At 34.7% G+C, this 14,414-nt stretch overlaps 4 protein-coding genes across 4 annotated transcripts; all 4 read right to left on the bottom strand.

Annotated features, from left to right (window-relative positions):
- Nucleotides 1-67: 67 nt before the first annotated feature.
- LOC17890639 (zinc finger CCCH domain-containing protein 44) lies at nucleotides 68-3,687 on the bottom strand. Its single transcript, XM_006296915.2, has 4 exons — nucleotides 3,052-3,687; nucleotides 2,875-2,954; nucleotides 2,611-2,798; nucleotides 68-2,463 (listed from the first exon to the last, which is right to left on the bottom strand). The coding sequence occupies exons 1-4, from the start codon at nucleotides 3,360-3,362 to the stop codon at nucleotides 520-522; spliced, it is 2,523 nt and encodes an 840-aa protein (XP_006296977.1). The 5' UTR covers nucleotides 3,363-3,687; the 3' UTR covers nucleotides 68-519.
- Nucleotides 3,688-6,024: 2,337 nt separating this feature from the next.
- On the bottom strand, nucleotides 6,025-8,523 carry LOC17893699 (probable serine protease EDA2). Its single transcript, XM_006299001.2, has 12 exons — nucleotides 8,392-8,523; nucleotides 8,105-8,230; nucleotides 7,876-8,031; nucleotides 7,589-7,777; nucleotides 7,353-7,469; nucleotides 7,186-7,239; nucleotides 7,042-7,113; nucleotides 6,746-6,951; nucleotides 6,564-6,658; nucleotides 6,408-6,482; nucleotides 6,234-6,317; nucleotides 6,025-6,156 (listed from the first exon to the last, which is right to left on the bottom strand). The coding sequence occupies exons 1-12, from the start codon at nucleotides 8,521-8,523 to the stop codon at nucleotides 6,041-6,043; spliced, it is 1,422 nt and encodes a 473-aa protein (XP_006299063.2). The 3' UTR covers nucleotides 6,025-6,040.
- A 2,599-nt stretch (nucleotides 8,524-11,122) lies between these two features.
- Nucleotides 11,123-11,906, bottom strand: LOC17892680 (histone H1). The gene is made up of 2 exons (XM_006298587.2): nucleotides 11,769-11,906; nucleotides 11,123-11,687 (listed from the first exon to the last, which is right to left on the bottom strand). Exons 1-2 carry the CDS (start codon nucleotides 11,856-11,858, stop codon nucleotides 11,283-11,285), a joined length of 495 nt encoding a protein of 164 aa, XP_006298649.2. The 5' UTR covers nucleotides 11,859-11,906; the 3' UTR covers nucleotides 11,123-11,282.
- Nucleotides 11,907-12,240: 334 nt separating this feature from the next.
- On the bottom strand, nucleotides 12,241-13,870 carry LOC17891361 (peptidyl-prolyl cis-trans isomerase Pin1). Its single transcript, XM_006296682.2, has 2 exons — nucleotides 13,421-13,870; nucleotides 12,241-12,640 (listed from the first exon to the last, which is right to left on the bottom strand). Exons 1-2 carry the CDS (start codon nucleotides 13,653-13,655, stop codon nucleotides 12,516-12,518), a joined length of 360 nt encoding a protein of 119 aa, XP_006296744.1. The 5' UTR covers nucleotides 13,656-13,870; the 3' UTR covers nucleotides 12,241-12,515.
- Between the last annotated feature and the right edge of the window lie 544 nt (nucleotides 13,871-14,414).

The following is a 14,414-nucleotide window of genomic DNA, read 5'->3' as shown; positions in this document are numbered from 1 at the left end:
AAACATTCAAAAAATATAAGAATGAAACGTTACACTATCATCATTATCATATATATATATATATATATATATAGAATACTGTAGTAATAAGCTCATGATCCCTACAATGATTTTGATTACATCCATGAACAACAATTCTTTATACTTCTTCCTAAGTACAAACAATGTGAAAATACAGAAGTTGGGTCTGTCTGTGCAAATCTTGACACAGGACGACGTTACAAAACCTAAACGCTGAGAAAAACAATGGTGGGTGGTGTGGTGCAGCCAAAAATACCGAGAAGAAACATTTTGAATCATATATCTTCCGTCATATGCACCACTCTCTCTGCTGATGATGATGATGATGATGATGATGATGATGATTCTGCCATTTATTTATGTTCTGTAATAGTCCTGCAAAAAGAAAAAGAGGGTATAGTCCACCATCGATCAGACGAATCTAGGACACTGGATGATCTATGGTAGCCTCTGCCCTGATTATGTTTTTTTCTCTCTATTGTGAACCGAGCCCACAGGCTAAAAGTGCACGGCGCTGTTAGATCGTGAATGCATTTGCAGATCGTTTGTGGAGCTCATGGAGTCACCTTTGCTTACATCTAGTGCTGGGCTATGTCCTTCAGCAGGACTAAAGCTATCGTTTATAGAGTGCCGGATTACTAATTCTTCAGGACCACGGAATGTTGAAGTTGGAGATGGAAGACGTTTTTGGGACTCCATGGCTTCCACTTCTGCCAAAAGATCCGAGACTGATTCGTCACATTCGTCAGGTCCAGCCACAATGGGTTGCCATTCCGTGGAAGTAGATGCAAAGTTGAATTTGAAAGTTGGACTAAAGAGATCTAAGAAGTCTATTTCTTGATTGTCTGGGAAAGACGCCAAACCCGTGTTAGAATCCCACACATTTGAAGCACTGCTTGGAGTTGCAGCATTCCAGTTCTGTCCGCATGACTGGACTGTCGCCGTGACTTGTTTCTCAGCTGAGCCGCTAAGACTACTGTTTTGATTGCAAGCATTCATTGCTGCATTGTTTCCATTTGGATCTGTCTGACCAGCATTCCATCTTTCATGTGGTGGCATAGAGCAGTTTGAGTTTCCTGGTAATGTAGAGAGCGAAAGCGAACAGCTTATGGGACTTTGTACAAGCAAAGGACTTTCAACTTTTCTTTTGTTCCAGAGAGAGACAGAACCCACATTATCCCTTTCATTAGAAAGAGAAAAATCTAATGGCAGCATGTTGCGGCTAAAATTGTTTCCACTTTTGTTACTCACATCCGAGCTCCTTGTGATGACACTGTTACTGCTAGATATGACACTCTGGTCAGTGCACACTGAGTTGGGGCTGAAATCCAGTATTCTACTCTCTAGTTTAGGAACAGCCACAGACCTGTGTTGATCGTTAGCTATATTAGCTGTCACTTCCTGCTTGGGGATAGAATGATTCTGTAACAATCCAGTTTTATGGAACTGCCCATTTAATGCGTCAGTCAAAAGTATAGAGCTGTTTTGCTGTTCACCCAACCTCCATATTCTCAGCTCTGGTGGGAAATGCCCGCTTGAATTCCACTGTCGCAGGTTATATAAGGAAAATGGTCCATGAATCTTCCCATCTGGATCTCCATATAACCATACCATGTTTGTATCCAAGCTATCAATGGGCTTATAGGACACAGGGGCACATGTTTCAGGTTTTACAACGGCATGGTTTCTGCTATTAGAACTGGAAGGTCTAACATGACAATTGTGCATGTTCAATTGCTGTGACTCTCCTTGATGCTGTTTAGATGCACTAAACCTATCTTGGTACTGTTCTGACGTATTTAACCTATCACAGCCTCTGCTAGCATCGACCTGGAAGGACATAGTTTCAGTGACTCCTCCGGCTGAGGTATCTGTGACTGGAAATCTCTCTTGATCGAGGAAGTGAGAATCAAGAAGCTTTAACATTTCAAAATGATCCACTCGCTCCTTTCCAAACAATCTCATAAGCCTAGCGTCACACATTATTTGAGGAGAGGTTTGTAGATTATTCCTTCTCACATGCTCCAGCACAAGAGTTTGGACATCATACTTTGATAAGACGGAAATATCACCGTGTTTCATAAACCGCACAAAGTCCAGGAGCTCATCTGTTGCCCATGCAGTGGCACTAGTCAATGGTGGAAGTCTGTCACCCAGAGAACTATTCGAATCTAAAGAAGGACCCAATTTACTCACAGAAACAGAATCCGTCTTCCTTACTTTAGCCCGTCTTACTTTGATAACCCCAGGAGAATTCCCATCGCCCTTTTCATGAACCCGACTATTAGTTCTTCTCTTAGGAACAGTAGAAGAAGAAGATTTCCATGGATTTCTTGCTTTGGTAAGATCATCTAACGATAAAGATAGCTTTTCTTTAAGAGAAACCCAGTAAATCTTAAACAGATACTCCCAGCTGCCTTGATCATCAAAATCAACCTGAACCTATAAAATGTAAATGTAAAACATTTAGCTAGAAGGAAAAAAAAAAACAAATTTCACAACAAGAAACCTCAAGCAAGTTCCACACATAACATTATAGTGCTGCTGAGGAAAAAGTGCAAGCAACAAAATGTGGATAGATTCTAGTACCTTTTCTTTGTTAGCTTCAGCTGCATTCTCAATAAGCATGATAGTCTTCATACAAATTCCACAGAATCCTTTGTTTTCCCTTACAACAACATACTCTGAGCTTCTAACACACCTCTTACAAACTGAATACGGACAAGTATAACACATGTAGAAGGAATCCTTTTGACAAGCAGTACATATATGCCAACCTAAAAGAGTTCCCAAAAAGAGTTGAAAAAAACACTCTGAATTATATCTGAAAGAAGATGTAAACCACAAACTTACCACAATTCCACTTAGCTCTGGATCTAAAGAATGCTTCAGTACGCTTAACACAAGCTGGATGATAAGCTTTTGGACATCCCCTGACAAATCAAGAAACCCTCAATTTCACATCGGAAAACTAAAAAAGTTTCCATTTTTAGAAGCAAGAATCTACTCAATTTGAGTAAAGAAACTGACCTACGGTCGCAGAGAACAAGACTACCACCATCGAAGCAAACAAAACAAACATCCTCATCTTCTCTCCTCTTCCTGGAAACCTGAGGGGAAGAAGCTTTACTACTAGCACCCGAAGTCCTCGGGGGACGACCACGTCTAGTGGAACGACCAACGCTCTTCTTCAAAGAATCCGAATCTTCCTCTTCTTCTTCTACTTCTTCATCTAGCTTCGAATCCGCATCTACCGTAAGACCGCAATCGAAGAATCCAGGAGGGGGTTTAACAACATCGGAAAGACATTGATCGACTCTCATAAGATCGATTTCCGGCATCGGCTCTTCGTGACGCCCAAAGAACAAAACTTTCCAACCTCAAAAGAAGAAATCAAGACAAAATCGAAAGATCTGAAGTCTACTTAAAGATCAGGTGGTCGTGAATCAACAAGTTCAAAAAAAACAGAGAAACCCTAGGGGGGAATTGGGAATTGAAGACGGAGCTAGGAGGAGGAGGAGGAGGTGGAGATGGTGGCGTGTAGGGAGAGAAGACGCAGTGGGCACATGTGAAAAAAAATGGACTTACTCGTCTCTCTCTCTTTCTCTCTCTCCCCCAAGCACCCAAAAAAAAAAAAGGAAGAGAGAGAAAGAGAGATGTGACAAGGCAGTGTTTGGTTGTCTGTCTCCTTTTTTTGACTTTCTAGAGAGAGAGAGAGTGTGAGAGAATGAGAGAGGAGAAAAAAGAAAGTTGTAAAACGCCGCGCATATGGATGGTGCCACGTGGACAAAGGTGAGGGAAGTGGGAACCACGCGCGTCTTTTCCCATAATATTATTATTTTTAAGTTCTCAGTGCGTAGCCGTAGGCTTCGTGTCTTAAGCTAACACGGACTTTTATGTTTATGTTTTTTTTTTAATTTATTTATTTAGATATGTTTTTTTAATTTTTTATTTAATATAATAATAAAAGTGGACCAAAGCGAAAATGAAATTGAACTACTTTAGTTTGTGTTTTGTGTGTGGTGTTACATGTCGTGGTCGTAGTTTCTTGCTTTGTGTCTTCTTTGATCTTAGCTACCTAACCATATATAATATAAATCTTATCTTTTTAATTTCTTCATTTCGAGATCTTAAGTTGACAAAACTTTTTTTTATATAATAAGATAAAAAAAAATGTAGTGGACAAAACGATTTCAATACTGAGTGAGGAGGAGGCCCTTTATTAAAGTTGTAATGATTTCGAGTAGGATAATGTTTTTTTTTTTTCTCTTTTCTTTAAACCTAAATTAACTGGTTTTTAAAAGTTGGTTAATATATAACAATTGGGGATATTTATTTTTTGGCGACACTAGTGAAAAACATGAGTGGTGAAAAAGAAAGAAAGCTCTAGGAAGTGATAGAAGATAGAGACCTAGCTTAGCTTAGCTTAGCTAATTATATATGTTGATGCGTTCTGGTCTCTCTCTCACTAGTCTAGGGTTAAGCTTTTTATACCTTTCTCTTTATAGTTTTTTGGTAAGCTTTTTTTTTTTACTTTATTATCTTTTGCGTTAAGACAAAATATCATAAAGTAATTGTATCATTCCACCGACTAAAATATCTTATTAGAGATGAATTATGTCGACGAGACAACGACCAAAGAAGAAAAACAGTATAATATTTCACGTTAAGATATTTATTTTTTCGTCTTAAGAATCTGCGAATATGAATACACATGTATATAGCTAAAGAAAACTCAATTAGTCTTCATAAAAAAAACATAAAATAATATAACTTAATTTGTATAATATATATATTTTTTCAAAAATGGTATATAATATATAGTTCGTGATACAAACATATTATGATGGTCGTATCATCAAACTAGATTACACGATTGATCATAGGTCGATGTGACATGAATTATCTCACTAAAATGTCATTGTTAAAAATGTATTTATCAAGTCAAATAGGATCACACATGCATTTTTAACGTGAAATAAACAAACAGCTTTGACTTCCAATGATATAAATCAAAGGAATCTATAAATTTTAAACTCATAAGAACTTTTTTTCTGTAGAACCGGTTTGAAACATTTTGCGATGATAAAAAAAAATCAAGAAAACAAATTATCGTCCTTGTTGATATTTTTTAATGAAAATATGAAATAATCAACTTTTACATTCCTATAACCTTGATGAGAAGAAATAATACATTTTACTTGCGTTTTGGGAAAAAAAGAAGAAATCGATCACTCGTGCGCAAGAAAAACAAAATTAAATTCAACGGTCTTGCTTCATATAATAAGACACAAATAATGGAGAGATCTCAACAATTAATATATATGGTAATCACTTATTTATTCCTCTCCGACATGGATTGACAAAGAACCCACTCTATGATTATACGAACTAGTATAAATTGACTTTAGCATCGCATATTAACGAAGCGATCATCTAGGCACACACAACACATGATGTATTTATCATTGTTATAACCCTTAAATATTTACATTTTTGTTCTCCGACAAATGATTCAATAGTCCACTATTTACATGCCTAATACCAAAAAAAAAAATTAACTAATAGGGAATGGAATGATTCTGGTCAATTGTATAGTAGATCAAGTAAAAATTAATCCCATGAATACGAATAATAATCTTGAGTTTTGGTGGACTTTTCAAGATGTAAAGACTCTTAAGAACATAGAACATTCAATATATATATATATATGCTTCCATGACAAAAATGATGGATTCTTCTAGGAGCACACATTTAAAAGACTTTTTAGTATTTTACATTGCAGTCTTTGTTTATAAGTTATAAACTATTAATAACACATACAATAAATACCAAAACAGCAATTTTCTACAAATAGAAAACGACTACTCTTTTTTTTATTTTATTTGATTTTTTTTTTAGCATGAAAACGACTTCGTTAGGTTGACTATATTGGATGAAAAAGTCAGTACTAAATTAAGAGACTATACACTATTGTTGTTGTCTGAATGGAATATTCTTCCTTTCTAAAAATGCAACTCTATATTGAAGTCCTAGTCGATCTGCGACACTCAGACAACCACAAGTCGATGTGTTGTACCATTTGTTGTCTTACTTTGTTTACATCATCTACTAAGCTGCAACTATTTGACTTACCTGAAAATGAAAAATGTGTTGATTTCTTTAATTTGACGACTATGTGGACAAAACACGTAAATGCTTTATAAATTTACCTTCAATGACCATTGGAGATTGAGGGCATCCTTTTATATCAGTTCCATGGCCACAATTATGACATTTCATCATGTAAGAAGGCACTGGCGCCGCATGAACTTGTTTAGTTTAGTGTCTTGGAAGAAAAAAGCAAAAATCGATATTATTTTGAAAGGGATGATAAGAGACTTTACATTCATGAGATGAGTTCTGTTTGGAAGCATGTCGCCATGGATCTTGTGACCCATTTGTGAATATTATTTTGGTTGCTGCATATTCCCCCAATTTCATTTCACAATGTGCAAAGAAAAAATTGAGTTTTGATTAAGAAGGTCTATAATGTCACATACCATTGAGTCTATCACCTCCATAGTAAAAGTTTGTTGCATCAATTTTGGGGTAAACACCTTTCCCAAATATGCTCTTGCATAAATCCAAATGGAACCTAATGCAAGTTAGCAGAACAAACAAATAAAAATGTGACTTTACAAAATGTATATATATATAACTAGTGATTCAAGAATAATGTTACTCTGTATTGATTTGTTGAGATCGAACGCTATCATTTCTAGGTGCAACCTGAAAATATCCTAGTTCGGTGCAAGATTGAAACCACCATAACCGATATGCACTGTCTGCGGTAACTACAGTGTTTCTTAGATGTTTTCGGTTATATGCTCGAACACGTAATCCCCAAAGTCTCATGCAATACTCTCTAACATATTTAGAATATGTTTCCTGCATTACAAAACTCTAATGAAAGTTAATTTCCACGCGGTTCGCAGCGTGAAGATCATCGAGAGCGAGATAAACATTTCGAGAGCTTACCACTAAATCACTACCATTCTTCTTTGCTCCAACAAGGGGAACACATAGTTTATCTGGATTGCCATATTGGAACTGCAATATTTTAAACAGTTTAAAGAGAAGATCGAATTGAATAGATGATTATAGTCTATAGATAATCCTTACCGCCATAACTGCTGCATCTGCGGTTAAGTATAAGAAGTCAGCATCAACATCAAGCTGTAGATTTCAAAAAATTTGTTAGATTGAACTAGTGTGACTTCTACTAGTTATATTACTATCAGTCACAAACAGAGCTAGAGCAATATTAGAAAGTAGAGAGATAGTGAAACCTCAGTGGCATTGAAGAGGGATTTCACTGCCTTTCTATCTACTTTAAGTCCTAATTCCAAGTGTTTATTAGTCTCTTGCAGTGCAGCTTTGCATTCTTGACCAGCTGACTCACCTATCTTCTCATAATGTAACAAAATATCAAAACTTGTCACCAAGACTTCACACCATTATAATGTACTTTTTAACCTTAATTATTAACATTGTTTGGTTCCACACATGCTACTATAAACTATACCTGCTTATCAAATTCAGAGAATTCATAGACTGCTCGAACAACCGCAGAACTAGCAAGGCTCCCACACGTCAAATGCGGGAACTTAAGGCGAAACCACGCGCTTAAAGCTCCAGAATAAGAAATCCCGAAGAAGAACCAGGGGTTTTCATTACCACCATTACTTATATTCAGCTTAACATTCAAAGATTCCTACATCCACAAATCATAGCAAACATATATGACACATCCTATTACATGTAGTTTACCAGTTCTCTAGCAATATGAAAGCAAAGCAAGCAAAGACTTGCCTGGTAATATCGTCGAAAAGCTGCCAAATCGAGAAGGGCTTGTTTGGATGAAAGGTATTTCAGATTCTCTGTGGCTAATGAGTTAAAGGGAGAGCTTTTCCCATAGTACCTATGTTCTAGTGAAACCACACCAGCTTCAAACCTCTTTGCTAGTACCTAGTTATGTTTATGAAAACATCAATTTTTTAAGTTTTTTTGTTATACAAATATGGGATTAGTAAAATCTTACATTTATATAATCATTAACTATGCCACTACAAGGACCTTCACCGCAGATTATCATAAAAATAGGTCCATCTGGAGCTCGAAAATAATCCATAAATTCATAGTAACGTTGTCTGAATTTGCGGTGATCCTGTGATCAACGTAAATTAAAATCTCAAGATTCAAATACACCACCCCAGATACAACAATTATAACTAAGTCCTAATAATCTTTTTAAAAAAATGAAGAAACAACAATAAGAACAAAGTCAAAGATAAAAACAAGAAATAGGTGAAGAGAAAGTTATATTACATAATGAGAGTAATGATCTAGGGTTTGATTAAACCATAGTTCATTGGTAGTCAAGTAATATCTGGTTCTGGAGACATCATGAGACACACTACTCGGATGCAATAAGGCATTTGACAAGGTTGAACATGACATGATCAGAATAAAACTAAGCTCCAACGACATCTTTTTTTAAAAAAAAAAAATCTAGCTTTCCAAAAAGCAACATCTACCACACTTAGCGTGAACAAAACCAAAGGAGGCAAAGGTTTTTGTTTTTTTTTTCTTGGTTGGTAAATTTTACATTACAAAAAGAAAAGATTCAACCGAAAAGAGAGGAAGACCATTTCTAAAATAGGAATTAAAACAACGGCTACAAAGAATGTATTACACTAGATTAAGCTTGTATCTATTATAAAGAAAACTCGATTAAGTTTTTGTCATTCGGACACAAACACATACTTAAATATATATACAAAGCTTGTAGTGCTTGTAGCGGGAGAACTGCACTTGTATTTCCATTCACCATTTTTTAAATTCAATTATATAACAGTTCAATTTTTTGAAATAATAAAAAATTACTGAATTACATGAACAAAAACAAGGATCTTCTAGTACTTCACCGTTTTGGGTGTGGTTCAAGCGTATCATCTGCGTTTTTTTATGTTTTTTTTTCTTATTTCTTTGCTTTTTTATAGTATTCTATTTTCTTTTTCTTTTTAATTGATTTTAAAATAAAAATAAATGATAAACATTTAAAGAACTTAATTTATTTGTACTAACTTTTCATAAGTAAATCTTAAATTTATTTTATATATTTTCTAAGCAAACACTAAATAATGTTATAACAGTAAGTTAAAAAAAAAAATGCTAAACTAATATACCAAATTTTAAATTATTACAACTTATTATAATATGTATAATAAATTGTAAAATATTAACTAAAATTTAAAATAGCATTTTATATTGTTAATTTTTTTTTATTATCAATCGTTTGATCCGCTTTCACCATTCAAATATACATTTTGAAATGTTAAATCCGCTTGATCTGCAATTGTTTTGCCAAAAGTCAGCACTCATTCTACTTGATCCGTTTGAAACGCTTAATCCGTTTTGCCTAATCTGTTTTCTCCGTTCGGAGTCTTAGATAGGGAGATAATGATTATTACTGTTACACAACTTATATAACATAAGAAAACGACCAAAAGTGCTAAAAACAAAAAAAAATTAATATCGTAACACAAGTTTAAAATTAAAAATACCAAATAGCTTCGTCTTCTTCTAAGAGGAAGAAGAGCATTCTACTTTATTGGATATGGTATTTTATAATATAATAAACTGTTTTTGGAAAAATAAATAAGGACAAAAAATTAAGTAATAAACTGTTCTTTTTTATTTTTCAAAACAAGTCCTAATTTGTTTTTTAAAACCGAAATGTAAATCTTCAAAATGCTTTAAGTCTTTTAGGAAGAGTATATTGTTCAAGTTTTTAGTCTTTCAACAATTCACTCTTCTTTATGAATCATAAAACTTGAGGCGTATTGACCACATAGATAGACGAGCCAACGATATAGTTAACCTAGTTTCACATACACATGGGCAGTCGGGGTCATAAAATTCTGTTTTTATATATTTTACTATGCTAGTTTAACCTACTTCTATATAGTTTAGATATGTTTATGCCTTGTTTAATCTTTTTGATGTTGCGTTTGTAAACATTTTTTTCTTAAAAAGAATCTTGCATTATAATTTAAAAGATGAATCAAAGGGTCACCAAAACAACCCAAATTTGAATACAACAAAGATTAGAAAAAGATTTTTGCCTCAATTTGATTATGTAGTCATGCCGAACAATCCATAGCAAAATATGAGTTGACAAATTCCTTCATCAAATTTAAACCAAGACCTTTGGCCGCCAAAGAACTTGATTCATGGGATAATAGTATGAAACTATATGATTTAAAACGCTGAAAAATTTGACGAATCATATTAAAATATGATTTATATTTCTTCAACCTCTTCGATTCTTCTAATGCCTAATGCCATAAGAACTAGTTAATAGAGCGCAATAACATACTTTTTATACTAAAGAAATTTGAAAAACATAGCTTTTTTTATATTAAAGTGCACTTTGTACGCACTTCATATCTAAGATAAAGTTGAATACATTTTTGTATTATAAACCTAAAATCTCATCAATGATAACATTTTGGTAGTCATGAAAACAAATAAACTTAATGCTTGGTATTCAGTCATAAATTTATCCGAGGAAAAAATATTTAACAATAACTAAAAGAGTACACACAATCGAAAAAATAGCAAGAAGTTATAAACATCCATATAAACAATAGTTATATAGTGTCTTTATTTCAATTATAAAAAAAAAAAACACACACACACAATTAGGACTTTCCATGCAAGTAAAAAAAAAACACAATTGACAGTAGTTCAAAAATTCAAAGAATCTCAATTCATATTCTTCAAAAGTTATATATATATATATATATATCAACTAATTAATAACTTATTAAAAAACTATATATATAATTTTCTTTTATGAACTTATGAATGGAACAAGCGAGAATGAAACTTAGAAAAGCGTTTCTTATATGAATGGATTGTACGTAATTAGCTTCTAATTAAACCCCAAATAGACTCCAATCTCTTTCACCTTGAATTACTTGTATCTTCGATTGTTTCCACAAGTTTAAGGTGAACTCAATTACTCAATCAAAACTATTTGCTAGTATATTAACATAGTAGTACTAGTTTTACATTAGAAGACTCTTTAAGTCTTTACTCTCAAACCCAAAAGAAACCACACCAAAACCAGAAACAGAGTCAGTCATTTTACAGACACACAAAAAAAAAAGACATTATTCTTATTCACACAAAGTCTCTTCTTATACCAGTGATCAAGCAGCCGAAGCTTTCATGGCCTTCTTCTTACCAGCTGAAGATTTGATGGACTTGGGTTGTCTTGCTTTCTTGGCTTTCCTCTTCTTGTCTTGTTTGTTCACAGACATAGTTTTCTTGGACCTTGTCGTCGTCGTTGCCTTCTTCTTCTCTCTATCTTCTTGCTTCAGTTTCTTCTTCTTGTCTTGCTGCCTCGTTGTCATCTTGGTTGTCTCTGAGAGCTTGTAGGAGGCTCTGATCTTCACGAGCTTACCTTTGGCCTCAGAGTTTTTGAGCTGTAGAGAAAGTGTTTTACGAAAGCTCTCGGGAAGTGAGGGCTTATGTTTCTCCTCTATCTTCTTAGCTATAGCGTAAGGGCTTGATCCGTTCTTCTCCTTTAGAGCCATCAACGCCTCTTTTATCATCTTCATCAAAACCAAAACCTAAGTTCAATAGATAGTACTCAAAGAAAAAATAGAGGTAGATCACTCAAAAAAAAAACTCACCTGGAAGTACGGAGGATGAGCAGTTTTCGGATTTTGCGGCTTCTTCGCCGCCGTTGGAGTCTTCTTCTTCACGGTCTTCTCTTCGGCCATTAGAGACGGTAGTATGATAAACTTGAGATGCAGATGATTTAGTGAAGATGTTGCTTTCTTCGTCTCTCAATCTGTCAAAATGTTCTTAGGCTTTTTATATAGCGCCGTGAAATGTGTGCGTGTGTTCTTCGTATTCGTTAAGGTGTTTGTCATTTGGATCCATTACGTGTGCATCAATCAAGTCTTGACCGTACACATGTCGTTTAAGTAAAGGCTGGTTTCCATGTGTTATGCGAGAAACACACTTGTGAGGCGGTGGTGATCTTTATTGAAGTTGTGTGTTAAATACATTAGAGTGTGTTTTCTACTGAACTCAAATCATCAATTTAGATTCTGTTTTTTAGTTTTTTTTTCCTTCAAATTTTGTAACATTATACTTCAATAGCATGAAGAACATCACAAAGATAATAAAAGATGATGATACAAGTCTACGACAGGGGATGTGCTTATGAAACATTAAGAAGAAATGAGATACAGAGTCTGGTTTTTTAATGACATGTTTGGGTTGTATCAAATTCGTAGACAGATTCAGAGTCTACAATATTCTTCTTCTTCTTCTTCTTCTTCTCCTATGTTCTTCTGGTCAAGAAGACAAAGGGGAAAAGAAGCTGGAACCTTTGATACATTTATTATATCATATCATAATCAGAGGCAAGATCAAGCTGTTCTCTTTATGATGTGGACTCCACTGTCTGTGTCGACAATGTCGCTTATATCTCCCACCTTGAGTGCATAAGTTGCTTCCTCAAATGGTTTCTGCATTTGCCCTCGACCAAAGGGACCTGAACACAAAAGGGCAATCAACATGAACACTTTCAGGACAACATTTGTATCCAACAATTATAGACTCATCAAGAAAGAAACTGTAGTAGACACTAGTAAGATTTATGAGTACCAATTTATAGATTCATACAAGCATAAACTTCAGAATCTAAACATTGATAATGCTATCTAAGCAGAGTAGCAGACAATGCTAAAATTTATGAGCACCAACTACAGATTTATAGAGAAAGAAACTTGAGGTTCTAAACATTAGTGATACCAGAAGCTACAGGTTAGTAAGACTTCTGAGCATCAACTACAGATTTATCAAGGAAGAAACTTGAGATTCTAAACATTAGTGATACCAGAAGCTAGAGATTAGTAAGACTTCTGAGCATCAACTACAGATTTATCAAGGAAGAAACTCTACATTCCAAACATAGTGATGAATGAAGCAGACTCTAGTAAGATTGATAAGTACTAACATTTCAGATACTAAACATTGACAATATTCAAAGCAGACTAGTGTATCAAGGAAGAAACTCTACATTGCAAACATAGTGATGACTAATGTATGCTTACTGATCACTATACTCAGTTTCAGGACACAGTTAGTTCCAATAGAATCCAATTACATCAAGAGTTGAACAAAACTCACTTCTCCTTTCACTATCTAAATCTGAACTTAGTATAGCTTCGTTCTACAAATCAACACAGATCAACTGAATTTCCTAAAATCTAAGTGCAACCATCGTAAACCTAAAACTCGCTCATCTACAGATTAGGGATAAGAAACAAACCGAGATCGCCGCCACGTTTAGCGGAGCTACAGTCAGAAACACGAGTGGCCACTTCTTCGAAATTCGCCTTGCCGGAGACAATATCTTCACGGATCGACTTGAGCTGCTCGACGGCGGCTTCTCTGGTAACAGTCATAATAACCTTCCCTTCCGGATCCTTCCACGACGCCTTCCTGCGAGATCCTTGATGCTTAATCAGAATGTGCGAAGCCTTAACTTGATCCCTAGACGCCATCTTACTCTTCTTCCGAGGCTGCTTGCTGTGGTGGTGATGATGATGGCGGTGATGATCGTCTTTCTTCTCCTTCGTCGATCGATCTGTGGAGGAGACCGAATCGTTCTTCCGTTTCCGATCTGAATCTATCTTCGTTGATTTTTTTTTTGGGAAAAAAGGGTTCGTGCGGCTCTCTCTCTCTTTCACTTCAGTGTTTTGCTTTACCCTAATAAGCGACGTTTGCAGCTGTGGGAAGGTGGACGCGTTTTAATTTCATACACAATTTCGCAACATTAAAGTAAAAAAAAAAATGCTTACTTGCTTAGTAATGAAGTAGATGTTGACCCGCGGTACACCGCGGGATAATTTTGTTTTTTTAAATTCATATTTTTAAAAATTTATAGATGTTAGAGTTTATTTAATAATTATTAAGATTGCATGATATCAATCTTTACTAAATTAGTTTAATTATATATGTTTATATTAGTGTCGGTTAAAAAAGTAGTAAAATGACCCGTATTGAATTGTGAGATTAATAATATTCTTTTTTAGTCTGTAATATTAAGTCAAACCCGTTCCATCTTACAACCCGACCCGTCATATAACTTGTTGGAAGCATATTATAGTATTTCTCGTCTTATACCCCATCATGTCATATAATCGTCAAAAAAAAAATACATATTTCCCATATTTCCGTCTTGATTTTACTTCAATAAGTAAAAGAAAAAAATGCTATCAAAACTGAAAAACAAAAATGGATATTCTAAGCTTACAGACAAA

This window comes from Capsella rubella, unplaced genomic scaffold, assembly GCF_000375325.1.
Source record: "Capsella rubella cultivar Monte Gargano unplaced genomic scaffold, Caprub1_0 scaffold_3, whole genome shotgun sequence".
In the NCBI taxonomy this organism is placed as follows: Eukaryota; Viridiplantae; Streptophyta; class Magnoliopsida; order Brassicales; family Brassicaceae; genus Capsella; species Capsella rubella.
The sequence above is the reverse complement of the archived record's forward strand: the minus strand, read 5'-3'. Positions and strand labels throughout refer to the sequence as shown.